Source organism: Pyxicephalus adspersus, chromosome 1 (genome assembly GCF_032062135.1).
Source record: "Pyxicephalus adspersus chromosome 1, UCB_Pads_2.0, whole genome shotgun sequence".
NCBI classification, from domain to species: Eukaryota; Metazoa; Chordata; class Amphibia; order Anura; family Pyxicephalidae; genus Pyxicephalus; species Pyxicephalus adspersus.
The window spans coordinates 30,708,959-30,735,836 of record NC_092858.1 but is presented as its reverse complement, the minus strand read 5'-3'; the positions used below and the strand labels follow the sequence as shown (position 1 = coordinate 30,735,836).

General features: G+C 37.5%; 1 protein-coding gene across 1 annotated transcript; it reads right to left on the bottom strand.

Moving 5' to 3' along the window:
- CPAP (centrosome assembly and centriole elongation protein) lies at positions 1-26,788 on the bottom strand. The gene is made up of 17 exons (XM_072405263.1): positions 26,673-26,788; positions 25,021-25,489; positions 22,595-22,715; positions 16,908-17,144; positions 16,369-16,456; positions 15,032-15,137; positions 12,017-13,571; positions 10,162-10,294; positions 9,540-9,705; positions 7,843-8,085; positions 6,825-6,915; positions 5,544-5,647; positions 5,330-5,428; positions 2,914-3,054; positions 2,756-2,840; positions 981-1,101; positions 1-422 (listed from the first exon to the last, which is right to left on the bottom strand). The coding sequence occupies exons 2-17, from the start codon at positions 25,414-25,416 to the stop codon at positions 230-232; spliced, it is 3,879 nt and encodes a 1,292-aa protein (XP_072261364.1). The 5' UTR covers positions 25,417-25,489; positions 26,673-26,788; the 3' UTR covers positions 1-229.
- Positions 26,789-26,878: the final 90 nt, after the last annotated feature.

The window sequence follows — 26,878 nt, the reverse complement described above, 5'->3', positions numbered from 1 at the left end:
TGTTCTACAGCAATAGTTTTATTACATGCAGATATTCTGTAGTTTATTATTTAGAACCATTAGTAAAATGTATTTAAATACATGTTTATTAAAAAATAAATCATATGTACAGCTTATATATACAGTAAGTACATAATTGCACAATCTACTTTAAAATATGTACACATTCAGTGCAAATTTTTAAATAATTACATTTCATAAATAGGGATGCCTTCAGTAATGTTTGTTATTACATTTTAGTGTCCATAATGACATTGCCATCTTTGTCTTTAACCCGAACTCTCCCAGATGCATATTTGGTCTCCTGCTGGCCATTGGTGTACACAGTCTTGATGGTCCCATCTGGGTATTCTCTCCTTTTGAACTGGGGCGTGTGCAGTTCCCGCTGACCATTGTCAAATTCTATTACTTTGGTTCCATCACTGTTGAACAATAATGGCGTGTGAGAATATATGTTATGTAGTCAGAAAATAAAGCACTTGGTATATTACCCCCCCCCCCCCAGCGTTATAATTCTGTGCGTATCTCCATGCAAAAAGTGTTACTTTTTTTTTTGCATGGAAGTTTATTTTACATTGTAGGCCTATGATAGTTAGGCCTAACTCACTGAAATATGTCCAATATTTATTAAATTTAATAATAAAACTTTAAATAGAAAAATAACAAAAATCTGTTAAAAAATAGTAACATAATTGGGGGTTGGTTAAGGTGAACTCAGGCAGCAAACAAAAAAACAGGTTCACTGAAATGCTGTTTTTCCCCTACAGCCTGTACTCCCCACTACTAAGCTTATCGGCTAGAGAAAGGTGAAGATTCTCCTTTTATGACAAATTGTAATTAAAGCTCTAGGAATACGTTTGGTACATTTAGATACAAATTGAGATATTTGAAAGAAGTAATGATTGGGAAAATGTGTGTAACAAGTAAATTAGGGGAGGAGTATTTATGGTTGGAATGATAGATGTGTGAGAAATACTTACACATGGGAAGTTATAATTGTTCCATCAGGAAATATGCTCTCTTCCTTTCCATCAGGATAGAGATTTTTTATTGTCTGGTCAGGAAATGTAATCTCTTTCTTTCCATCTGCAAAATGTTTTTCTAAAATAGAGAAAATTACTTTAACCTCCATATAAAATACCACCTATTTTACTTCAGTGTTTAACCCAGAACTTTTGAAAGCTGGGTGTCAGCCCCTGTAGTGTGACCTAACTCATCAGTAACCACCCAAAAATAGCTGGGTGGTGCGCCCAGCTAAAAGGGGCTGGGGAGAACGCTGTACTTGTACCACAGCAATCTGTTTGTACCACACACAAACTTTAGAACTAGAATTAGGAACCATGAAATAAACCAGCCTGAATAATACATAACACAGGTACACAAGCTCTTATAGTGTAGACATCATCAAAATTCTTCTGTATTGAATATCTCCCTGGTTCCCCTACACCTGTGAGGTTATTTGACCCCATCATTGTAATTGCCACTAACAGTAATTTTTTTTTTTTTTGAGAAATGTCATTTAAAAGATATTCCAATGCTACAGCAACATCAAATGTATCCAAAGCTCCAAGCAGATATCCTTCAGATGCAAAGTTTACTAGATTCTCTAGCCTATATCTAATATAAGTTTAGGACCTCTGCTTGCTACAAAACAGAAAAAGTGATAGTAGTTGGAGGTATCTAGGCTGCCCTACAGTTTCTTTGATTTCCAGTGACCAGTCCTCCTGTACTTGGCCATTTAACACATAAGTAAAAGAATTCCTGTGTCCTTCAGAGATTTTACAATAAAGATACCTATTTTTCGGCAGGATCAATCAAGAGTTTAGCAAACTTTTTGGACTACTGGGCCATTTCAGGAGGTCAAGAAGGCTCCTTAGGCCGGATGAAACAAGGTGTCCAAGGAAAGATTTTTTCCAACCGTGACTGCAAGCAAGCAGCCTCAGTCCTTCTGCTCATCCATGGTGTAGTCTGTACGTGTGCGCATGCTTGGCATCCAAATGCCCTTGGGATTCAACTGCTTGAAAGTGCTGTTTGTGTCGTTGCACACTAAACACAGGGCTTTGTTGCCGCTTTGGACGAAGAATAATCCATCCGTCCATGCGGGGTTGAAGGTCAACCTTCTGGAGACTGGTAGCTGCATGTTGCTTCTGCTCTTTAGGCACAGTAATTGGGGTTACTGTGCAGGAACTCTCTATTAGGCCAGATCCAACAATAAATAACTGAGGGGCGTTAGGTTGGACTGGAATACTGGCTAGGCCAGAGTTTGCCTACCTCTGGTGTAGAGGATAAATGTTGAAAGTGGGTTATACTGTATAATACAAATTTACCTAGCTAGCATTTTACACAGCAAACATTAAAAACAGATAGGAGCTGGCAGATGAAACATTGCAGCATAATGAAGAATTTTATGGACATATAGGGCCTGGTTTTATAAAGCTTTTCAAGGCTGGAGAGAATGCACTTTTATCAGTGAAGCTGGGTGATCCAGCAAACCTGGAATAATCTGGTGCACAATTGAAAAAATTTGCTAACAAATAGCAAATGACTTAGGGAATTTAGTCCAGCTTCACTGATGATAGTGTATCGTTTTCAGCCTTGGAGAGCTTTCATAAATTTGGCCCTTTGTCATAACTACAACAAAAGATGGAGCAGAAATTTATTTACAATACATGTAAGCCCCAGAATGTTTATATGCATCTGGAATAGTACTTTATAAAATTATGGACATGCAAAGAAGCCTTGTAAAATCACTCACCTATTTGTCCATTGGAAAATTGAAGTATTTCAATTCCATCAGGATATGTTGTATGTGTAGTCTGAGCATCAGCATAGTAATAAATCTGGAAAGAAAAAATAAAATAGAACAACCACAAAACAAACACATGAAAATAAGTTATTAATCCAGATACCTACCACTCTCTGATCTGCCATCACTTGCTTGATGTCTCCATTGAAGAAGGTCACAGTTATGGACTTTCCATCAGCACTTACTTCTTTCCGTGTCCCATTTGGAAACAAGATAACATGACATCCATTTTTTAGAATCCTCTCTACCTAGAGGGAGGGAAATTAACACCAGTTTTACAGCAAGCATTGAAAGTACACATGAAAAGGTCCTGGACCAGCGATTTATTATGCTGGATCATACGATTTCTCAGTCACTTCCAAAAAATGTTTTGTTTTTTTTGCACCTGCAGCAGATTTTCAATACCAAACTGGAATTGCCCTACTGAATTAAATAGCTTATATTCCATTTACACAAGCAATGCCTCTTTACTACTAGGTCTCACCGAAAACTGCTGCCTTAAATAGTGAAAAAAGTCATTTGCTCCTCCTGTTAAAAAGTGGCAATTCCATAAACCTAACCAAAACAAATTCAATCCCCTTCTGTTGTTGATAATTAACTTTGACTGCTTTATATAACAGCAGTGGGTATCCACATATTAAATATGAGGGACACTTGGTGCATTTGTTAAGATATTTTATTACATTTATGGTCCCCAAAAGCAGCATTTTGCAACCAAACCACACATAATCGCCATTGATGGGAAAGAGTATGTCTTGCAACCCTACCAGTCAAACTGTAATTGACAGCCTACTCGGCAACCTTAACCTTTCTCCACATAAAGTTGCTGCCATAAACCTCACACAGTCATAACAAATTGAAAAGCACACCCTCTTCATTTTAAGTGTATATGAAAATCTTAATTTGGTCCTAGAATCAGGTAAGTGCAACCTTAGATAAGCAAACACATAACATGTTACATATGTGTCCTTATTTATTTAACAAAGACAAAGTCAAAATGCTAAAGCAGTGTGTGAAAAACTAGGTGCACCCTTGCCAGACCTAAACCGAAATAAGAAGCACCAGGGAGGTTGTACTATTTGACAAAAGAGACATGGAAGCTAAACTGCACCATTAGTGCTCACATGGCACACAGAGCCAGCCACTGGGGATAATGTAACTCCTGTGCACGCGCAGAGTTTACATTCAATCATTGAGTTTACATTCAATGAGGAGGGCTGTGGTCTCCATGGATGTACGCCCTGGACCTGTCATCCATGTAATATCACAATGTAGAGACAGCAGTTTAACCCTTTCATATTGAATTTAAAATGTTTTGTCTATAAGTGTTCTTTCACACAAGAACAAAAATTCTTACAGCACTATGTGGTCACTAAAAGTTGTTTTCATTTAGACACTGCAATTTTTATTTAAAAAATTTTGGGAAAATTTCAAACAGAACAGTTTAGGCTACTGAGCTCTGTAAACATAAGAAAGCCAATGTGTAAAAAAACTCTATTTATTCCATTTAAAAGCTACTTATCTGCAGGACATTAACCACCTGGCCGTTAAGCCCGAGCATGTTCGGGGTAAAAACTTTTGCAATTTTCGTTAACCCCGAGTTTTTCTCACCAGGTGGTTAAATGTAAACAAATGTTATATTGCAATCCGATTGTCATACATTGTATGACAATCGGATTACAACTGAAAGGAAATACTTACCCAGTGTCCGCAGCTCCTCTTGCAGCAATAAAAGATTTGCTATTGCTGCTGGCATCTGCAGTGAGATGTCAAGCACAATGCAGAAATCCTACATTGTGCTGTGCATCTCTCCGGAGATGCCAGCAGCTTCCAGCGTCTCTGTCTGAGTCTGTGTGAGCTGGGCAGGGAAATCCTCCCCTCACATCACTCGGAGGATGAGTCATCTTCCGGGTGATGTGATTGGTGATGTATGGGGGTGTGTCAGGGAGGGAAATTTAAAAAGCAGATTACAATGTAATCTGCTTTTAAATGGTTTTTACAGTACAAAAACACCACACAACATGAAATAAAAATAAAAGTACATTTTTAATTTTATTTTTAGATTACATTGTTGTCTATTATTTCATTATTGTTTTAAATTATTATTTATATTTATGTATTATATTATAATTTATGATTTTAATATAAATAAATATAATTATCATACCCGGGAGTTAATCCTAAGAATTACAAGCCCACAATATAAACAAAAATTTCTATGCAAAAAAAAAAAGGGAAGGATTTCATTAAAAGTACATTTTTTTTTTACATGATTGTGTGTTTCAAACTTTTTTTTTATATTCATGATATCTACTAGACCCTTGTTCGGACATATTTCTGTAACTTACAGGTCTAAAATGTAAAAAAAAAAAAAAAATTCATGAAAAACAGTGTAACGCTTTTAGTACAGAAATCTAGACATCAGTGTAACGCCCAGGAGGTTAAAGCATAAGCATGGTAATCTGATGGCATTTCTGCTACATATAAAGACAATTGTTAAAGGAGAAATAGGAAATTGCTCACCTTTCCATCTGGATAGGATACTTCTCCCTGCACATCATCAGTTTCTTTCCCTGGAAGGCTTTCATTTTTTGCTGTTGTAGGCGGCACCTTGTCAGAGACCTGAAAATGTAATTCATTGTATTATTAGATTACAATTTAGTCTATAGACCACCAACATGAAACCTTTGCTGGTGCATACTGAATGGAAAAATCATTTCCATTTGAGTACACTTACCTGGGAAATGGTACTGACTGGTGGCTCTGAAATCTTCACTCTTGTTGGCTCTGAATTACTAGACTCACCAAGTGACATTTGCCTAAAACTCCTTGACGACAATCCTACAGGATGAATAGGTAAAAAAAAAAAAAATCGGTTCATATAGACCTATATTTAGAACCATGGGTGGATTATAGTTGACTGCAATACCTTAATTCTCAAAAGAACAGCAGAGAATGATCCCTCCACACAGTAAACAAAATGCAACACGGAGTAATGGAATTTTGAACATACTGTAAGTTCAACCATAGCCACAACAATAGTAACTAGGATTTCTCCTGCCAACACCTGGGCTACTACTGTATCCGTCAGCGCTACAGCTGGCCTTGGCTCGTTTCCTGGCTAATGTCCTATTTATTCCATAACTTATTTGATGGCCTTCTCAATCACACTGGTGCCAGATTCTTGCTGTATTGTAACCATTGCATTCACTGGTACTTCAGGGAATATCTATTTATTGCCCAACTTTAGTTAACGTGTCCTCCCTTAGTTTTATCCCAAACCTATCTTTACTATAGTTTTTGTAAAGCTGCATGAAAAGATGGAATTGCCAACAACTTCTGGTGCCTTACAGAAACAGAATCTAGTGTTCTTTTTGGACAGCAGAAGCTTTTTCTGGTACATCTTCAAAGTTTTAATTTGAAGATTGTAGATAGATGCACGGTTTCAACAGTCACTAGCACATCCTGCTATTAGCATTAGCCAGGCTGTTCTAGGCTTGAATTTGCTGGGCAAGCCAGTCCAGACAAATTAGCGGTCATTTGCAAACTTTGCCACAGGGAAAGGACTGAAATCTAATTAGGTGGTCTTTAAAAATCCCTTGCTAAATTCAAAGGAAACCACAACATTCATTCTGGGGACCTTGGAGAATTTTTGATGTCATATTAAAGACAAAACACACAACAGCTAAGAGAACATCAGACCTTTGATATGTGTTTTTATTGGAAAAGGTTACACCAGCAATTTTTCCAAATGGGGTTCCTATTATTGCCACTCATTCTGGAACATTAGAGTTTAATTAAATAGATTCAAAGTGGTGGTAAATGCACAGATGTATTAATTTTTCCACATTACAGATCTGCAGTTTTTTTTTTCAATAGAAAATAAATACACCTTTCCCTTTGTTTACATATATTACATTTATCTGTAGGCACATTTTAAATAAAAGACCTGATGCTTGTTCAAATGTGATAAAAATATTGTGACATTTAGCATGAGATAAACATCAAAAAGACCCACCTTTAATTGGAGAATGACTTCTGAGAACCTTTGTGTTCTTTTCTGGTTCAGGAATAGATGTCCGCCTCTGTTTTAACATATGGAGGGGACTCTGTAAATAAAATACTAAATTATTATGATTTGACTATTTTGACCATACTGTAAAGTTCTTTAGAGCGAAACCAGAAAACCATGTGATATATGATAAACCAGATATGAACACATAAAAGCGGAACTAAATTAAAAACAAAATCACATTTACCTTTAATCCAGCAAGTCCCTCGATGGCGTTGGTCCTTCATTCAATCCGGTCCCACGTCGTCCTGGCACAGAGGAAGTGCCATATTCAGTTTACTCTTTCCTCGTCACTCGATCTCGCACTGCGCAGGTGCAAGACTGGGTGACGTAGCCGCTGTAAATAGGGAGTAAAAATTTAAAAAAGACAATCTCACTGCGTATGTGTGAGATGGGTGTCCCTTTCCCCTAGGAGGAAAAAATGCCCCTTCTGCGCATGGCCGAGATCAGGGCATGCATAGAAGGAGCAGCCAGAGCCTCCCGGGATGCATGATGTAGGTATCGCAGGAGGCTTTGCGCTCCCATTCAATTTCCCATTTTGCACTCCCAATCGCTCCTAAACAATCAAGTCTTGTTTGCCGCGGCGATCAAGAATTAAAAGGGCCGGTGCGGCACCTTTTTTTTTTTTTATTATTTTTTTGTGGTGGTGTTGCACTTAAAAAAAAAGCAAAAAAAAAAAAAACAAACATTTTTACCTTACATAGGAGCGTTGTCTATCGTTCTATTCAAAGTAAAAATGTTGAGTTTAGGTACGCTTTAAGTAATAAAAGAATACAGCTTACTGCCATTTCCTATTACAGGAAGCTATCAGAACAACACCTATCCAAATACCTGGGTGTTCCTAGATCAGCTGGCAGTAGCAAATCTGTACTTGGCTACTTTATTTTTTCAACACACTATTTTATTACCATATCTAAACGGGGCTCAAGAATAATATGGAAACCAAGTTGTAGAAAACACTTACGACAGATTCTGATCTTTTCAAAAGTGTTGCAGGTCCATCACTTTTCTTTTTGCTTTCTCCTGCTTCAGCTTTCTTCCAAGATTCCAGGCGAACTTTTTCCATAAATTTTATTTCTTCTCGAAGTTCACCATTCTCCTTTGTCAAGGTCTCTATCTGATTTCTGAGACGCACGTGTGTGGTGGACCATTTTGTCTCTTTCTTTTTTAATTCCTCTTGCAAGTCTTTTATCTGCTGCTTTAAAGTCTGAAAAATAGATAAAAAAGGAACAGGTGAATGCAAAGTAGATCTGGTTCTTAAGAGTTCTGGTTCTAAGTTGATAAATTTCAGGCACTCAAGCAGTCGAATACAGAACTGGAGAAAAAGTAACAAACAAACATAGGGGCGGCACAGTAGTTAGCACTCTGGCCTTTGCTGGGTTCCAGGTTTGAATCTCGGCCAGAGCACTATCTGCATGGAGCTTGCAGGTTCTCCCTATGTGTTAATGACATATGACTACTGTAGGGACATTAGATTGTGAGCCCCTTTGAGGGACAGCACTGCAAATTATGTCAGCATCATATAAATACTGTGTAATAATATTAATTTTTCCCTTTACATTCTGTTTCTACTCTTTTTTGTTTATGCCTTTTCTGGTTTTAACCTATACCTAAAGCTACGTACACACTTCCAATGGTTCTCGCCCGATAATCGGCTCAGGGCCAATATCAGTCAAGAATCTGGCGTGTGTACAGCCAACGCCATCGAGGTCTGAACAACCATCCTGGCGGATCCACAAACGATGGATGATGAACGATCGTAATGGAAGCAAAGGGGGAGAGTGCACACCAGGGTGTCGCTCCTTCATTCTCCCCCTCTCCATAGAGCAGAACAGTGCTGTGTGTACAGTGCTTAGTCATTGGAAAGGATCGTGAAAGATGTCTTCAGGTCACCACTAAGCAATGATCAGGTACAGGAAAAGATGGTGTCACAAAAAACAGCCATTGTTTTCCAACCAGCAATTGTAATGCTCAGAATCTCCAATCCATTCTTTGAATTCAGCCTGTCAAATCACAAGTCTTATGCTTAGTGTTAAGACTATAACAAAGGAGTTGTCAAGATTACACGAAGGGATCAAAGGTTAAAAGAGTTTTTCCTTACTACAGACTATAATGTGGGTCTTATTGTCTGACAAACTTACATTTCTGCTCTGACAGGGCCACAATATATTTGCACAAATACCTGTTAACTGAAAGAAAGGGCTTTGTTATTCGAGACCTATGCTGTTACTGACATTTTAAACATGGGATTTCTACCCTTTTCTTCTCTTTAAAAGGTGAACAAATGAAAAAAATGCCTGTAGCAACGTTGAAAGGTTGCTTATGACCTAATCTCGTTTTCCTATTAGTACTTACTGTAAATTGCCCAATAATGTGCAGTTCTCTAAAACTTACTTTTGAAGATTTGGGACTGTTGAACTCTTAGATAATGGCTTACAGATAATTCATATCTGTTTATACAAACTTTCCCATCTTTTAGATACTGGGCCATTGTGGTCCCTGAGCCAAAAAGTTTGTCCATCCCTGTTTTAACTCTTTTCTACTCTTCCAGTAAACGGTTACCATGGAATAACAATGCAATAAAACAGGCCTTCACAACTGTGTAAATCTCTCCCATGGATAAGATGACCATGTTACAATAAATTGACAGCCAGCTCTCACCTGGATCTCCTCTCGCTCTCTCTTGTCGGGCATTGCACGAGCTGCGTTGGCATATTTCTCAAATACTTTCCGTTCTTTCTGCAGCTTTTTGATTTCTTCCTTTTTATACTCTTCTATCCTGGCCAGCTCCTTAGCTTTTTGCTGTTCAAAGTCTGCAACTTCTTTTCTATAAGGAAAAAATAACATTAACTAGAGATAACTTTTCAAGGTTAACTCAGTAACTCAAATTTTTAACAAGCATGTTATGGAGAAAAAATGTTCTGTCCAAATTAAAAAATTTTTACAGCCATGTAAACAGCATTTTGAAGGGAACTGTAATGCACCTTCCAATGCTCAGTAACCGACTACCATGCACTGCAGTGTACTACATTAGAGAAAACAAGGAACGTACAATTTTTAGTTCATTGTGGTTAAGCCCCCATGTAAATTATTTGGCTTTCTTAAGAAAATGTGTTGAGCTCAGAATGCGAGAGGGAAGAGTATTAGGTCAAGGCAGTTTTGGTAAAGAATGCATAGGGAATAAATAAAGCTTTGTCCTTATGCCAAAGTGTAACATATCAATAGAAAACCATTAAAGATATCAGTAACAAGCTAGAAGAAAAAAAAAAAAAAAAAATCATACTTGAGAGTTTCCAAACTTTTTTCTTTGTCCTCACGGAGTCTTGCCAATGCAGCATTCTCCATCTTAAATCTTTCAATCTCTGTTTCCAACTCAACCAGTTTCTCTTTTAAAAGTTTAGATCGAGCAAAATCTCCTGCAAAACAAAACTTATTATTAGGAGTGTAAAACATTACCCTTTATACAAAATTCAAGGCAGGGATAAATGGAAGGGGCGAGATAGACGAGGAAAAGGCTAGATGATTGTGGATTTCCTCCAGCTTTTAATAAACACTTTGAGAGGCTTACAATGTGCAGTAAATCCTTAGTAACAGATTTCAGTACAGAAGAGAAGACTGTAAAACTGCAATATGGAAGGCTTAGCCGACGTTTGCTTTATAATCGCATAAGTTAATTTCAAGGTCTAATTCCACAACTTTTGGCATGAGCTAGGATACTTAAAATTTCTTTTCGTGTAGATTACAAACCTTTTATTCATTTTGTTTCTCAAAAAATCATATGCTGCCATTTACATTGTAGTATCCAAAACTGGACACCAATTTAGATAGAAACCTTTCTAGCAAATTATAAAGATAATATTATATTGCCTGTGCTTATGCCATGTTTTGGGAGGTCAGCTGTCTGGAATCAAGTTCTGCTGCTTGACTTATCATTAGCTGTTATTTCCAAGACTTTCTCCAGCTCAATTTTTTCGAGCTAAGAGGGGTATTGCTGTTCCTTGGTTTAGTTTCTCTATTATTACATTTTTCAACATTAAATATTATTTATGATTTCCAAGATCATTCTGGTATATGTTAAAATATTTCATCACCAGTGATCTGAAGGTATGCAGGAGTGGTGCTTTGAAGCATCACCATTCGGATTATTTATAAACTAACTTTCTAACATTCCATAAGTAGTGAAGGCATAGCAGCAATGACAAAGCTTAAAGTGGATTTATCCCCGAGAGATTTTTTAACCTGCCACTGCTGAACTTATTCTAAAGAATGCCAACTGACTGGATGTAAAGCTGATCTTTAGGTTTCACACACACCCACAACAAGCATGCAGCCAACTGTAGAAAATAGCTGAACCTGAGCTGCAAACTTATTCTGGGCCAGGTATTCAGAAATTAATAAAAAGACAAAAGAATGTGAACACTGACCAGACAAGTAATGGTTTTTAGAATCAGAAAAGGTCATTTACAGAATCACTCAGTGAAAGGTCTGCGTTAACACTGAAGCAAGGATGCAGGCATGTCTGAACTTCATGGTCATCCAAGTCCTAACCTCCCCTACTGGTCTAATTCCGTTCAAATTTCCATGAAAAAAGCAGTACAAATTTTTGCATGGAAATTTATTTTTCATTGTAGGCTATAATAGACATAACTCACTGATATTTAATAAATTGAACAAATTTATTAATAAACATTAAATAACAAAATACAGAAGTCTGTTAAAAAAAATTAAAAAAAAAAAAATTAAACATGTAATATAACTGTACAGTAGCATGTATAATATATATATATATATATATATATATATATATATATATATAATTATTTGTATAATATATGAATATTTCTTTGCATTGGACTCAATACAGCTATATAATCATCTGACGCGTGTACGTAGCCTTAGACTGGAAGGTAATTTAGCACTTGTCTCTTGGTCTGAATACTAGTCTCTGTAAGTTCTCCCTTTGTACTTTTTTTGCTCTTCCCTTTACTAAATTCTGGTTGAATCAACACCATTCTACCACTCAAACGCCTGAACTGCTATAATGATAAAGCTTTTATAACATTTACATAAATGTGATTTTGCCCGTGCAAAGCATTACTCCAAAAACACAGCTCTAATATCACTGCAAATTACCTTACCTGAACCTTCCTGAACTGATGCGGGCTTAGGCACAGCCTGAGATTCTGGCTTTGCTTTTGGTTTTAAAGCTGGAAACAGTTTCATCATCAATTCAGAAGCCGGAGCATCAGGGGTACCAGAAGTTCCATTCTTTGTTGGATCTCCTTTTTTAGACGCTACCTTCCTTGTGATGGCTTTGTCTGTAACATCTGTAGGGCTTTTGCTGGTATATTCAGATGGAATAAACTCCTTGTTAGCAAAACTGCTTTCATAAACACCTTTAAGGCTTGGCACATTGCCAAGGTCATCCCACGTTCGTTCATCATCAAAGCCAACTTCGCTTTCGCTTGAAGTGGATGAGCTGTCATCTTTTAGAGAAATTTTGCTATCATTTGCCAACAATGTTTTGTCATTTTCCTGATCCTCTCCATCTGACAAGTCCAAATCTAGATCTCTACCCTTAGCATCTTTATTAAATTTTTTAGAAGGTACTTTTAGGTCATCTGCTTTAGGATCATCTTCTCTGCTATCCTCACTATCCAGGTCTTCATTTTCACTTAACCCAGAATTGTTGTGTTCGTCACATGAGGAAGCATAGTCTCCCTCACTGGAAGCAGACTCAGAATTTTTAGATGTGATTTTATTTTCATCTCCTAGACCTTTAATTATTTCACCTGTATTCTTTGCAGTCTGTTCACCAATCCCAGCAGACGAGGTACCAGAGAGATTTTTTAGAAGACATCCAGACTCTTCAGTTTTCTGGTTCAGTCTGCCATCATTTAGACTCCTAATATTGCCCACTCCTTTTTCCTGATACCTTTCTGAAGCTTTTACAGGGGTGGAGGACAACCTGCGCCTCTGATTATCAATTACATAGTCTCGATCAAGAAGCTTCTGAACAAAAGAGGAGTTGCTCGAGAACGATATGTCCTCAGCAGCCTGTTCTAGAAGTAGAAACTCGTTTAACTCAAAGTTTTCATTTTGCTTTTCCTTGTCCCATTGTGCTTTCCTGTTTTGGAAGGAGATTTCAAATGAAAATTCTGCTGGGTTAGAACTCTTAGTGTGCAAGTCACTGATCTGTGGAGAATCATTTGGATTTCCAGTCTCTTGAACTGCACTGTGTTTTCTTAATGGTTCACATGGTTTAGTGTTGTCAATGTTTTCTTTATCAGTTTCTGAACTGGCATGCCTTTCCAGAGTCACAGAACTTCTCCCACTTGAGGTAGACTTGTTATCCTGCTGCCCATGTGATAAAGAAGTTCTGTTTTTTGCGTTACTGTTTTTCATCAGTCTCTTATTAACCAATTCTGGTTTTTCTTTGGCTGTTTGATTTGTTGCTTTTGTTGTGCCAATATTTTCTGATCCTTGCTCCTTGGATAAGGATGCAGTTTTTCTGTGAACTTGAGATTTTTCAGCTTTGGGAGGAGCGTTCATCTCTGACTTTTGAGAATTGTTCTTTATCTCTTTAAGTTTAGTAATTTTCTTGTTTCCACTTTTAAACCTGGCCAGACCTTCTCCTCGTCGAAGAAATGGTTTTTTAACTACAGGTTTGCATTTTGCCTGTCCCTCTGCGTCCTATAGAAAATACCAAAAGTGCAATAAATAATTTTTTACTTTTAGAAGAAATTTCCAAAAAGCAACACATCAAAGATCCTAGCTGACCAATCCAGGTGGCCCAGTTGTAATAGCACAAACTGGTTCAGCATCAATGGTTCATAAATAATAAAAAAAAATAATAATTGCATAGTAATTAATTTTACCAAGAGAGAAACAGGCCTCCCTCTGATAATGCTGGTTAACTGTCCTCTGAATCTGGTAGATTTATTTTTTTTTATCTCCCAAGCCACTAATCCAAACCAAAATGTAGAGGGGTAGAGTCAGAATTACATCACAATCTGCCTAATTGTGGCAGGTCAGCAATTCAGAGTATTGGTGCAACTAGCTTTTTCAGGAGTAAAGGTCAGCAATAGCAGCCTCCAAATTTCTCCAATTATCAGTTTCCTAGTAACATAATTTCCTGATCAACATCATCTCATACATATGATTATCCAATTTCCATTCTCTGCATGAGCATGCAAGGAAAACAATATGAGAGCACTTTCTGAGTTGCTTTGTAAGTCACAAGTAAATATATTTATATGTATACCTGTCAAAGATATAAAACTTTCTGTAGTAGAAAGAAAATTTATCTGTGCTCTTCAGAAATAATAAATATCTTTATCATATAGATTGTACATTTTATACCATACTGTATAAAACATATAAAATAAATGAGGTTAATGGTGAATAATTAATAAATAAAAGATTTCATGCTCAGCAAACAATGGATACAACTAAATACAAATCACCACACTATGAGCTTATGGAGCACAATGATATGGTGCGGTTCTTCTACTTACCCAAGCAGAGGAAAACAGAGAGCTTTAAAATAAATAATGCAATCATAAATTATTTATCTCCAACACCATTTCAATTAAAAAGTAACCCCTCATTACACAAAGTATACCTTTCATTTCATGTTTTACTTTTATTATACATCTTGAAATGTAAACACTATTACATTCTTATGATGCCAGCCTCCACCATGTTAGGAATCTATAATATACCAGGCTTTAGGCCAGCAGTCGCCAACTGGTGGTCCGTGAGAAAATTTTGGGGGGCCGTGTCTCTGGTTGTTGCACCCTGAGCGGGGTCAGGAGAAGGATGCACCGGCCAGAGCTGGGGGACCACGCCCCCCGTACAAGTCCCAGGTTCAGGGAAGTGAGCGGGCTGTGTTCCTGGACACAACCCGCCCACTCTCCCATTGCGGGCTCAGATCTGTGATGGGGGAGTGGGCGGGGTTATGTCATAATGAGGTCACTCTGGGGGAGGTTTCTACCCCTTTAGAGTGACACGCGTCTCTCCATGCATGCGCGGTCGGGAGCCGGTGATTTTAGTGGTCCGCTGGACCGAAAAGGTTGATGACCACTGCTTTAATCCTTATAATGCACAGAATTTGTATTACTACAGCACTGCAAAGTTTTAGGTTAAGGTACCTCTTTGTGTTCAGTTTGTTGAAGACGTTGTTCTTCAATCCTCATTTGTTCCTCCAAGAACTCTTCAAATGAAGCCTTTCTCTCCTTGATGCTGGAAACTATTGGTCTTAAGATGAAAATATAATCATATTTAATTATATAACTGCTTAAATGTCAATATATATATATATATATATATATATATATATATATATATATATATATATATATATATATATATATATATACACACACAAATACACACACACACACATATATACACATACATATATATACACACACAGTATATATATTTTCTTTGTTGGTCTGTAGTAGCTCAGCTATCAGCAGAGCAATATTGCTGCACGGCTTATAGATAATACATAGTAAAGAGTGGGGCAGAGACAGCCCAGAGAAAACCAAAAACAAACATTTTATACTTTTGAACTATAGGTATATTTGTTTTTTTAATTCTGGAAAATCCAGCACAATAATTCTAAAATTTGCTTTATACAAGTTTATTTTAGCAATTAAATACATACTAAACTCAATAACATCTTGCTTAATTCACTAGGAAATTAATCTTTGAAAAGTAAAGTAAAATTCATTGATCATGCATTTAACATTTTGAAGATTTCTGTGTGTATGTGTAGTTATATACACTCCACTTACATCCAGACTTTTTGTGGTTAAAAGTCCTTTAGGGATAATTTTAGGGTAATTTTTAAGCAAGCACAATGTGTGGTCACTAGTTGTCACCTACAACTCCCCACCAATGACTGGTAATTTAGCAGTGTGTTAGTGATCGCAATTTAAAATTGTGCTTGTTGTACAATTACATAAATTGCACTTGGGTATCTAGGTTACAATAACATCCAGTCTCAAACAGCCTAAATCAAAGAACACATTTTATTTATTGGTGGAGTTAACCATGCACCAATTTGTTTGTTATCCATTAACACGTTATCCATTCTAAATTGTATCTGACCATGTAAAGCTAAGAAATTATGTTATCTGCAGAATATATATTCAAGTGTATTTCCCACAGGTGTGCTGAATTAGTTTTAGGGGTCATCCAATACTGGCCATCAAGTAAATCGCCAATTTAAAAAATAAGGAGAAAAACCGCATCTTTCACCAAAATTATTCTGATCATCTTTTGTTAGTCGTCGTTATTCAGTACAGTGAAATCGAACACTGAAACATGCTTCACTGAACCCCACACTAGAAAGTGCAATGGTTAACATAAAGCTGAACACCTGCCAACAACAACACAATCTGCCTGGGGATAAGACTGCTAATAATTATAAAGAACCGATAAATCCCGCCTGTTCTGCAAGTCAGGATGGGATTCTCACCTTTCTTCAGCTTCCACAATGTTCTTCTTAATCCTGAATTCCTTTGAGGAATCATCATGTGCTGACTCTTCTGTGTCACCTTCATCGTCTTCAGTTCATAGAAAAATATTGAATACAATAAAAATAATTTTTAAGAAATAAAACAGACAAACAATAATTCCACATTATAGTGCAAGCTAGGACAATGATGACCCAATGCACGGGTGCAGAAAGGATCACAACCTGAACATATGGAAATGCCGATAGGACGTGAAGTGGGGTTAACCCAACCGAGTTGCATAATTTTCAATGTGTCTGATGCCCCAAAAACTAGAAAAGTTTTTATAAATTTGCCAAAGATACTGTAGAAGGAAAACTCTCCAATTAACATTACTCCTCATTCAAATTTGAAATTACCCAGTAAATAAATATGAGTATTTATGGGAGTTTCACATATGAAAACTCATTCACCCCAAATAAATTTTAGAAAAATATATCCATAAGTCTATTACAACAGGATTAATTAAAGAAGACACACAGAAACATTAAAAAATACTCACCACTCAAATCCTCTGCAACCTCCTCCTTTAACAAATCCTCCAAAGTTTTGGATTTCTCTGGACTGTATTCATGAAGTAGTACAGATGGTGGCCGGGAGGAACTTCTGACCAGCTCATGTTTTTTGTAGAAGTATTCTCTGGGAATATTTACATTGATGGGAGACATGAGACGGGAAAGATTTTTCTGTGTTACAGAGCCATCGACTTGTCCTGATAGGAGGTTCTGTTGGTCATGTTCTGTGAATTGAGATACAAAAGTAAAAATTAAACCTCAATTTCACAAGAGCAAAGGAATAATAACAGTTTAAAACATAAAAATATAAAACAGAAATTACTTTTTTTGGTCTGTTTCTACTAAACACAATTCTATCACTGCACAAAAAAACAGCAAAAAAAGGATAAGGTGGATTTTTAGCAGGTCAGGAAACAGACTGTAGTAGATGTTTTTGAATGTCAGAAAATATAAAGGTGGAATTCTCCAGGGAGCAACAGAAATCACCTGCCTTTGCCTTTCCTCTAGTTTTTTACTCTTATTAATCTAGTTGTTCTACTAAAATCTGCTATGGGAATTCCAGACCATATGCTTGGTAAACTAATATGGGTCAGGGGTGGACTGAATATTGTTTTATAATGCCTAGTTAAAAAAAAGTTTAACCTTTTTATGAGGTTTTCATACTCTCTGTGCCCCTATTTACGAGATCATCCTTTACTTCCTAAGCTTAAAAAATTTGGTGAGGGTGCAAAAGAAAGGCACGGAAATTTTGTCCAAAGTGCTAAACCTTCTGTATTTCTTCTAGTGTATTTTTGTTTTCTGTGCCTCCATTAGGGACATTTTCACACACTTCCTGTTAGTGTTTTCTCCAAAGATGAAAGGAAGGCTAGCATATTTTTATGACGGTCCACTAGATTGTAATCGGTACAAATCCTTTAAATATCAACATACTCATTACAGTTTACCAAAATATGGAATATAAAGACCCGTTTGAACTATCCAATCGAACAGACACTTGCACTACATGGTTGTCAGCATAGAACAATGAGATTGTAAAATACGTGGCGTGTTTGTGATTTAGGAAGCAGTACAAGTGGCTTTATCACCATTGTAATTATTACAAAAACAAAAAAGTCACTCCACATGTAGAAGTAGATGAACCCAAGGGGGGAATTACTGGCATATCAAGCAATTAAAAATTGTAAATATGGGGCCTGTAATTTGTATGCATTTTGGCTGTCACAGTGTCAGGTCAGATCTGTGCCAACAGAGAATATTTTCATTATTAGAATGCAGTGCTGAAAAATGTTTTGAGGAAACGTCATCCTGACCTGATAATGCAGACATCATCCCAGCGGTTTTATAAGTGAGTGTCCAGTTTTTAGACATCTGTATATGTATTTCTGCTATCAAAAAGTCCCCTGAAACATGTCGGGACCAATATAAAAATTAATGATAGCTTATTTTATTAATTTTATTTTACAGTATTTATAAAGCGCCAACATATTACGCAGCGCTGTACAAAAGTCCATAGTCATGTCATTACCAGTCCCTCAGGGGGGCTCACAATCTAATGTCCCTACCTCATTCATATGTCATTAATAAAGTTTAAGGTCAATTTTTTGTGGCGGGTCACCCTAATTGCCTGTTTTTGGGATGTGGGAGGAAACCAGAGTACATGGAGGAAACCCACAAACTCCATGTGTCCTAGACGAGATTCGAACCTGGGACCTAGGGCTGCAAAGGCCAGAATGCTAACCCCCGAGCTACATGCTTCCTTATTCAATCTATGTTGTGATTTCAAGCTGGTGTGCTGAAATTCTTCTTTTTTTATCATTGTAAATGTTAAAATACAGTTTTTTACAAAAATCTTATGTACAATTTTTAATTCATGGATATGCCAGTAATTTCCCTTTGGGTTCACCCACTTCTACATGTGGAGTGAGGTTTTTTTTATTTTTGTAGTAATGTTTTTCTGGGCATATGGCAGGGACATGCTTATATCCTAGGGGAGCTCCAATTATGTTTGCATTGTAATTATTATCCAAATACATAGGAGCCCAAACTATAAAGTTAATAAATGTAAAAGAAGATTGTGCAAGCAGACTGTAATGTGTAGGTCAACTTCAGAGGTCTGCTCATCCCTGGGAATTCGAAGATTTCATATATAAATGTAACATCCTGTTGCTCTTTTACTGAATACTTTGTCATGCAACCACCTAGCAAAATATCTTCATCACTTGATCATGTGTGAACAGCCCTAATCTAAACTATCTTTCTGCTCAATTTAGATAAAAGCAACCTATAACTGCAAGTTGCCTTAGGCAGGGACTTTAATTGCTATTCTTGTTCCAACTGTGCTTACGTAAATAATTCCCCCATTTACAAGTTTGTCAATGAAAAAAAAAAAAAAAACAATTCTTACTCTTGCTGTTGCCAAACAAGAAAAGTGTAATAAATGTCAAATCCAGCAAAGTTGTTTTTCCTACATTACCCCCACGCTGCAGTTGGCCTGTTCTGTAATAATTTTACAGGTTTCAGCTTACTGCTGGTTGATATGGCTGCCAGTGAAGAGGTTTTGTATACAATCTCAAAGCAACAAAGGCTAACGGTGAATATACTTAACTGTTAAAGTGCAATGCCAAAACAGTCAAATACATAACCAGTAGCATACATTTACACAGTTTTAATAAATACAGAAAATTAGGAGAAGGATAGCAGTCTCAGAGGTGAAGCCTTTAATAAACAAATCAGCAGTGGCAGTTGCTAGAAGGTTTTAATTTATTTTACAGGTTCTCTTTAAACTGTAGATTGTTACATTTCTTGTATAGCTTTGCCTTCACCCTTTGCTGACTTCAGCACTTAAAGGAAAATAAACAATTCCCTCAGTAGTTGCACAACTGGTGTGCCAAATTAATAGATCCAGTCATTAAAGAACTGTTAACACTTCACTACAAATTCTTATAAGCAAAGCAAATTACAATGCATTTCAGCTCTTCTGGGCAGGGTCCCCACCTCCTCCTGTGTCACTGTCCGGATTTGTCTGTCATTTCCAAACCCCTAATTATAGTACAGCGCTGCATAATATGTTGGCGCTGTATATATCCTGTAAAATATTGTTAATAATAATAGTCCAGCAGGGGAGAAGTCAGACAAGGCTGACACTGTTTGGGATTTTTGTGCAGCAGAGGGAGCCCAATACAGGAAGATTGAACCATTTTCAGTAGGATCATTTGGGTACTTTTCTGTACCTGGAGCACAAAACATGATCAGGATTCTGAGAATTTTGCTCAAATGCATTTTGATAGGACACCTAGGTCCTCTTTTGCTGGGGTAACCTCTGCAAGATATAATGTTTGTATTTAAACAATTTGTCACATGCAAGTCATATCCTTCACAGCGATTACATGATTAGGAAGCATCAAGATGATAAAGTTCCCAAATCAGAATCAGACCACCGGATGCCAGAAGCTGCTACTACAGCTTCCTCCCTCACACACCAACTAGCCCAGGGGTGTCACACTCAAATACACAGTGGGCCAAAATGTAAAATTTGGACAAAGTCACGGACCAACCTTGATATTTATTGAAAAAATATCTACAATTGAGGAAGGTCGCTAATGAATGTCAACAAAGGAGGGGGCGCTTGTGGGTCATGACTGACGTGCCAGCAGACCATTCTGGCATTTGTAGTATTAGTGGTGAATGCACTACAAGCGGGCCAGTCTACAAAGTCTACAAGCGGGCCAGCTCCAGTAAACATTTGGTATTTTCTCGTGGGCCAAACAGAACTACAATGCGGGCCAAATTTGCCCCACGGGCCAGAGTTTGACAGCCCTGAACTAGCCAATCACAAAAAATGAAAGTGTTTATAATGGGCAAAGGATAGGGATGACAATCACAGGAGAGAGAGGTGGGGAGAGCAACAGTGGCTGTATAAGGGCAGGAACATGGAAAAAAAAAAAAAAAAGGAAATGGTCAGCCTGAAAAGACTTGGCCATAACTATAATCCTTCTGATTGACATATGTAAAGATTTCAGTCAAGCAACAATTACCTTAAACCCTTAATCCTACTTGAACCTGATTATCCACCTTACTTCTAAGCCCCTGAATTTTTTCAAACTTGAATAACTAGTAGGCACCTATCCCTTGTGCTTTAGGGTGCACACAACATTGCATAATATACATCATAACCTCAGTTTGGGTCCACCAAAAACTATGCAAAATCAAAAATGACATACGGGATGTAGACTGTTACTAGCAGTTTTACCAAGTGTTGATCCTGTCTCAGTTAAAGAGTCGTCATAACACCAACAGCATTGAACTTTTATTTAGTTTAAATATTCATGTTTTATTGTAACTGAATTAAAAGCTTTTAGCTGTAGCTTTTGGTAAAAGTTAAAGACCTTTTGCAACAGGCAGCACAAAGCCTTCTATCAATCTGGCCTTTGCAGCACTAGGTCCCAGATTCGCACCTCGGCCAGGACACTATCTGCATCGAGTTTGCAGGTTCCCCCTGTGTTTTGTGCGGGTTTTCTCCGGGTACCTTGGTTTCCTCCCACATTCAAAAAAAGAAATGCAGTTACTTTAGTTGCCTTACCCCCAAATTGTTCTTGGACTGTGTTAATGACATATGACTATGGTACAGACATTAGATTGCAAGCTCCTTTGAGGAACAGTTAGTCATATGACTGTGGGTAATGCATAATATGCCAGTGCCAAATAAATACAAGATAAAACCAATAACTAAAACTACAATGTCCTTGGGTTGGAACGGTTACTTAGTGTTTTCAGTAAACAGCAAATAATGTTGCCATCCTGTAATCTTTGCATGAAAAACAAGATCAAGAAAATATAAAACTTTAGGAGAGGAAAAAAAAAAAAAAAAAAAAAAAAAAAAAAGGGTGGCAGTGCTTATCCCTTTACCTCAAACGGTTTCAGCATGTCAGCTCTGTACCTGATGCTGACTAAATAATAATGGGAATTAATAATGAATAACAATTTTCATTGTCTTCAACCCTTTTGGGCTGCACACAGATAGTTACATAGTAAGTTCGATTGAAAAAAAAAGACACAAGTCCATCAAGTTCAACCACTAGGGAAAGAAACATATACCAGATAAAACCCTATGAACATAGTTACAAAGATGGGTAATGATAATAATAATGATAATAGTAATAATGATAACACAATATGTAAGCTGTTTTAGTGTCAGGTGCAGAGCAAGAGAGGGAGTACTACCCTCATGTACTAACAAAATAATCCTTATTACATTCTACACAATATTACATTTTCTGGAAATAAAGTGGCACCAGTGTTCTCAGTCTTGCTCTGCTGTTATAACTTGGAGTACAGAGCTTATCCTGTCTGGGAAGAAGACAACCCACAGATCTGTATCCAATGACACCTGCTAATAAATAGTTTTGTCAACAAAACACTGTAAAACTATTGTTTAAATAACAAGAAGTTTGATTTAAAAGGGACATGGAATGAGAAAAAAAAAAATTGTAAAAATGTGTATTTGGTGATTTGTTATTATTCGGGTATACATGTTTCCCAAAGAAGGCTGAGACACAATGTATTACAAAACATAAGTTTGGTTGATTAATATATGGAAGAAAATAACTGGACTGTAAGAATCCTTCCACATTCTGTGTGTTACTAAGTGACAAAGAAGCACATTACTGGGACTTACCAGAGTATAGCGGCTGCCGTGACATATGAAGCAACATTTTCTGCTCTTCCATAAGCTTCTGTAGTTGATCCATCTGCCGCTGTTTTAGCTGCTCTTGCTTCTGGTGTTGTAGTTCTTTAAGCTATGAAGTTGAAATATTAGAATACATTATGCATGACACTGAAAAAAGGAGACTAGAAACAAGCAGCAACTTTAGTGTTTTCTGGGCTTAGGTATATTTAAAATAAATAGACCAATTACCCCTTATATAATAAGCCCATCAAAAGGTGGACACCATAGAAAAATGACAAAATTGCAGATGTGGGGCTAATATTAGTACTATAGAATACAATCTATTGTGTATATAAACCTAATAGATGAAATCCCATACAGACTTTACCATGTTTTTGCAAATTGATGATTTTCTATCACAATGCATCTCATGGTCTGAAAAATGCATGCTTGGAAGTGTTGTGGTGTAAATGGACCTTGGACTAAGGTTGTGTACACACGTGCAATAATTGTCGATGGAAAGGATCTTTCAAGATCCTTTCCAACTTCAAAAGACGGTGCACGGTGCATGAACGAGCTCTGTACATACAGCACCATTCTGCTCGATGTAGAGGGGAGAACGATGGAGCGTCAGCCTGCTTTGCTCTCTCCCCTTCACTTTTATTACGATCATTCCTCAACCGTAGATCCACCAGGGCAGTCATTCGGATGACGAGCACTGTACACAAATCAGATTCTCGTCCAATATCAGCCCTGAGGTGATTATCGTACGAGAATCATCTGACCTATGTACGTAGCCTAATACTATATGACCAGAGCAGTAAATGGTATAAATTATATCAAAGTGATAACAGATGTTAAAACACCATCAATATTAAATCCACTCATAATGAAATGACCACACCAAAAAAAAAAAAATAGAACTCTTCGCCACCAACCACATTTGTTTTATTAGCCTTCTGGTACTTTGGATTCTTATACCTGGCAGGGAATGCTGCAAGGTTACAGAAACCTCCACCTATTAGCTAGGTGCCTCATCTTTACTAACACAATATAATGTAACAAAGGTGATCAGCGACAAATTGTGAAAGAAATTCACTGCCAGGCTAAATAATATTACACGGAGCGTGCCGGGTATATTTTGTAAAAATTCAGAACAATAAGGCTGATGACAGCATGACAAACACATCAGCAAATTAAATCCTGCAGTTCGCTAATGCTGTCCCTATTTAATTCTGACCAAACAATGAGAAAAGTGAGCGTTACTGACTACAATTACAAAGTAAACAATATAACGCACAAGGCATAATTAAATATCAAGTAGGAGGTCAAATGTCACAACACAGTATGAAAATACACAACACGTTCATTGCTCCTCCAGTATTGTTCTTTACAAATATTTAGACAGTGGTAGGGATGTAGCTTGAAATATTTGGACGATGTTAAGTTGTTAAATAACACACCTTCTATTATAAAAGGATAACCGTGCAAAAAATGGCATATGGTACAGTACAGATCAACAGAGCGCTTCTTGTTTTTCTGTTTCACCGCTGTAGCATAGTTTTATCACCTGTTGAACCTGCTAGGAGATTCACTGGCAATATCCAACATGTGTAACACTTCCCCCACCTCCTAGATTGTAAGCTCCTCTAGGCAGGGTCCTCTCCTCCTCCACTGTCTGTACCTGTGCACCCCCTATTTAATGTAAAGTGCTGCATAATAGGTTGGTGCTAAATAAATCCTGTTTAATATTAATAATAATGGAGTTTACACAAGAGCTCTGATAAAAAGAACAGCGTGGCATGGGAACATTGCAACATGGCGAAAAGTGATGGATGGATGGATGGATGGATGGGTGGATATCAGTGGGAAATTTGAAATGGCAATCTATACATGTATGTGATGTGAACTGCAGTACTCAAACTGCAACATACAGTTGGGAACAAGCCCTAACACAATGCAGGGGACCAAGTTAAAAAATCTGAGCCAGCACTCTATTAAAAAATCTGCTAGTAGTATGTCCAAAAGGTGCCAGGTTTTCTACATTGCTGAACATACAGGAGGAGGGCTCAGACATTATAAGTGGACCTTGCATTTCACTTCAAGGCATTTTTAGGATTATTTGAGGAGTTTTATGATCTTTATAAATGCATCTGGCTTGTTACCTTGTGAATTTATACAATTACTGAACTTTTCAGTGTTTGGAGTTAATACAGTCTTTGTAAAATCTCCTTTAGATCTATGTGATGGGTCAAACTTTCCCATCCATTCAAATCTATATGTAATCAGTGAGACTTTCATGCTATACAGCTGGCAGAATATCTAAAGGAGATTGTGCTAAAATGTATATGGTCAGCTTTAGCTTTCTTTACATTCAGTGCACGCAATCCTTTTATTTTAACCACGTATACTTTATTAAGGAGATGATTAGTTACCTGCTCGAGTTTTCTCAACAGTGGGTCATTTAGTTCTTCTCTCAAGACTTCATCCTCCCGAAACATGGTTCTACTCTGTGGCCTGCTTCTGCTCCCTTCTCTTTCATAATACATCGACATATTTCCTCTCATGTCTGCCCTCAGTTCTGGTTGTTTATAACTGGCATCGTGTTGTTCTAAAGAGTCCTCACTTAGCAGGCTGGAACTTCCTGCAAATGGCGTTGGCACGCGTAGCCCTGCTAAAGCACTGGAGGGCCTCCGAGGCAAACCCCCATCTTGTTCCAAGTTTGGGAAAGCGGCATTCACAATAACACCAGAACGTGCAATGGTGGGCATGTACTGTGTCATGAAATTGGGTTCACTTCCAAATTCTGGAGAGGAAATCATTTCTGGCATATTCCAGAAGTTACAGATGTTCTGAAGAATCTCTGGTGATTACACCATTGTTTTTACCAGTGCAAAAAAAAATCTGAGAAAAAAAAAATAGAATTAGAGTTAGCAATTTGCTTAAATTGATACAAACTGTAAAAAAAAAGTTTTACAGCAAGCAGGTTATGTAGCAAATACAATTTCAGAAATGTGTGACCGACTTTTATTGGGTACACCTGATAAAGCAAATGATATCTTGAAATAAAAACTGACCAATAAAGCTGTTCCTTTAATTACTTTGTCTGCTACTCTGATCTGATATGGCAGACTAAAGACTTCTGAAGTGTCAGTTTTGATCTCCTGATCCTCCCACCAACCTTCTTACTGGGACCTGCAGAGAACCAGGTAATCCAACACTCTTGGCAATATTGGTTCCTGCTGAAGATTTCAAGCAGGTGTAGATAATACTAAAACATTTGAAACTTTACAAATCAATTTGGGCTTTAGGTGTATCTATAGCCAGCTTTAGCATGGTGTGGGAAGAATTAGAATCCCGGCTTACTCCCACTGGGGAGAATCATCCTCAATCCAAAATAAAAATTCTGAAAAAACTTAAATATTAGTTTTCTATCACCAGAATAGAGCCAAAATCTGGAGAACTTTGGATGAAAACTACAAATGCCTAAGCAGAGATTTCTCTTGCTTTAGGTACAACTTTCCCACTGCAACCACAAACTAATCAATATTGATCTTTAATATAGTGTGGAGTTCAGGGTTCCTCCACAAATTGCCAGGCATTCCTTGAGCATTGATCACTTTGGTTATCTATAAGGATGACATTCTTCCTACTGGTCACCACACTAATCTACTGCCAGATTAGGATACAGTAATTATAGAATGGATTCTCTAAGACCTCAACGTTCTTTTAAAGGTTCCCCTGTGTTAAAAAGGTTGATAAAGAAGCAAGCATAGAATATGTACAATACAGACATACAGCTGCTTTCTGACATTTCTGCATACACCTCTACACCATGACCACCATAAAAAGGGATACAAGTAAACATACAGCATTGCAGTCACAGACAGGGGGGCCCCTCACATACATGCAGACACACAGACAGGGGGCCCCTCACATACATGCAGACACACAGACAGGGGGCCCCTCATATACTTACTAGATTGTAAGCTCTTCGGGGCAGGGTCCTCTCCTCCTGTATCACTGTCTGTATTAGTCTGTCATTTGCAATCCCTATTTAATGTACCTGCAGACACACAAGACGTACCTTCTATACTTGCAGCGCTCTCCAGTCACCCAGGTGCCAGGCGACTCAAACAAATATTAAATACCCGGCTGTGCTAACCCAACCCAATGCAAACAAAGCCTGTCCAACCAGCTCGCCGCAAGGGATGATGGGAATGCAGTCCTGCTCGGCAGCTCCCCTGCAGCACTCCAACATGTGACTAGGGGTGAAGTGACTACATCTCCCAG

Coding starts and splice junctions, on each gene's coding strand:
- CPAP (XM_072405263.1), bottom strand. CDS start 25,416: ATGCCAGAAATGATTTCCTCTCCAGAATTTGGAAGTGAACCCAATTTC. Junction 13,572..15,031: donor AACAAACTGAACACAAAGAG/GTACCTTAACCT, acceptor TATTTTCTATAG/GACGCAGAGGGACAGGCAAA. Junction 10,295..12,016: donor ATCAGTTCAGGAAGGTTCAG/GTAAGGTAATTT, acceptor TTTGTTTTGCAG/GAGATTTTGCTCGATCTAAA.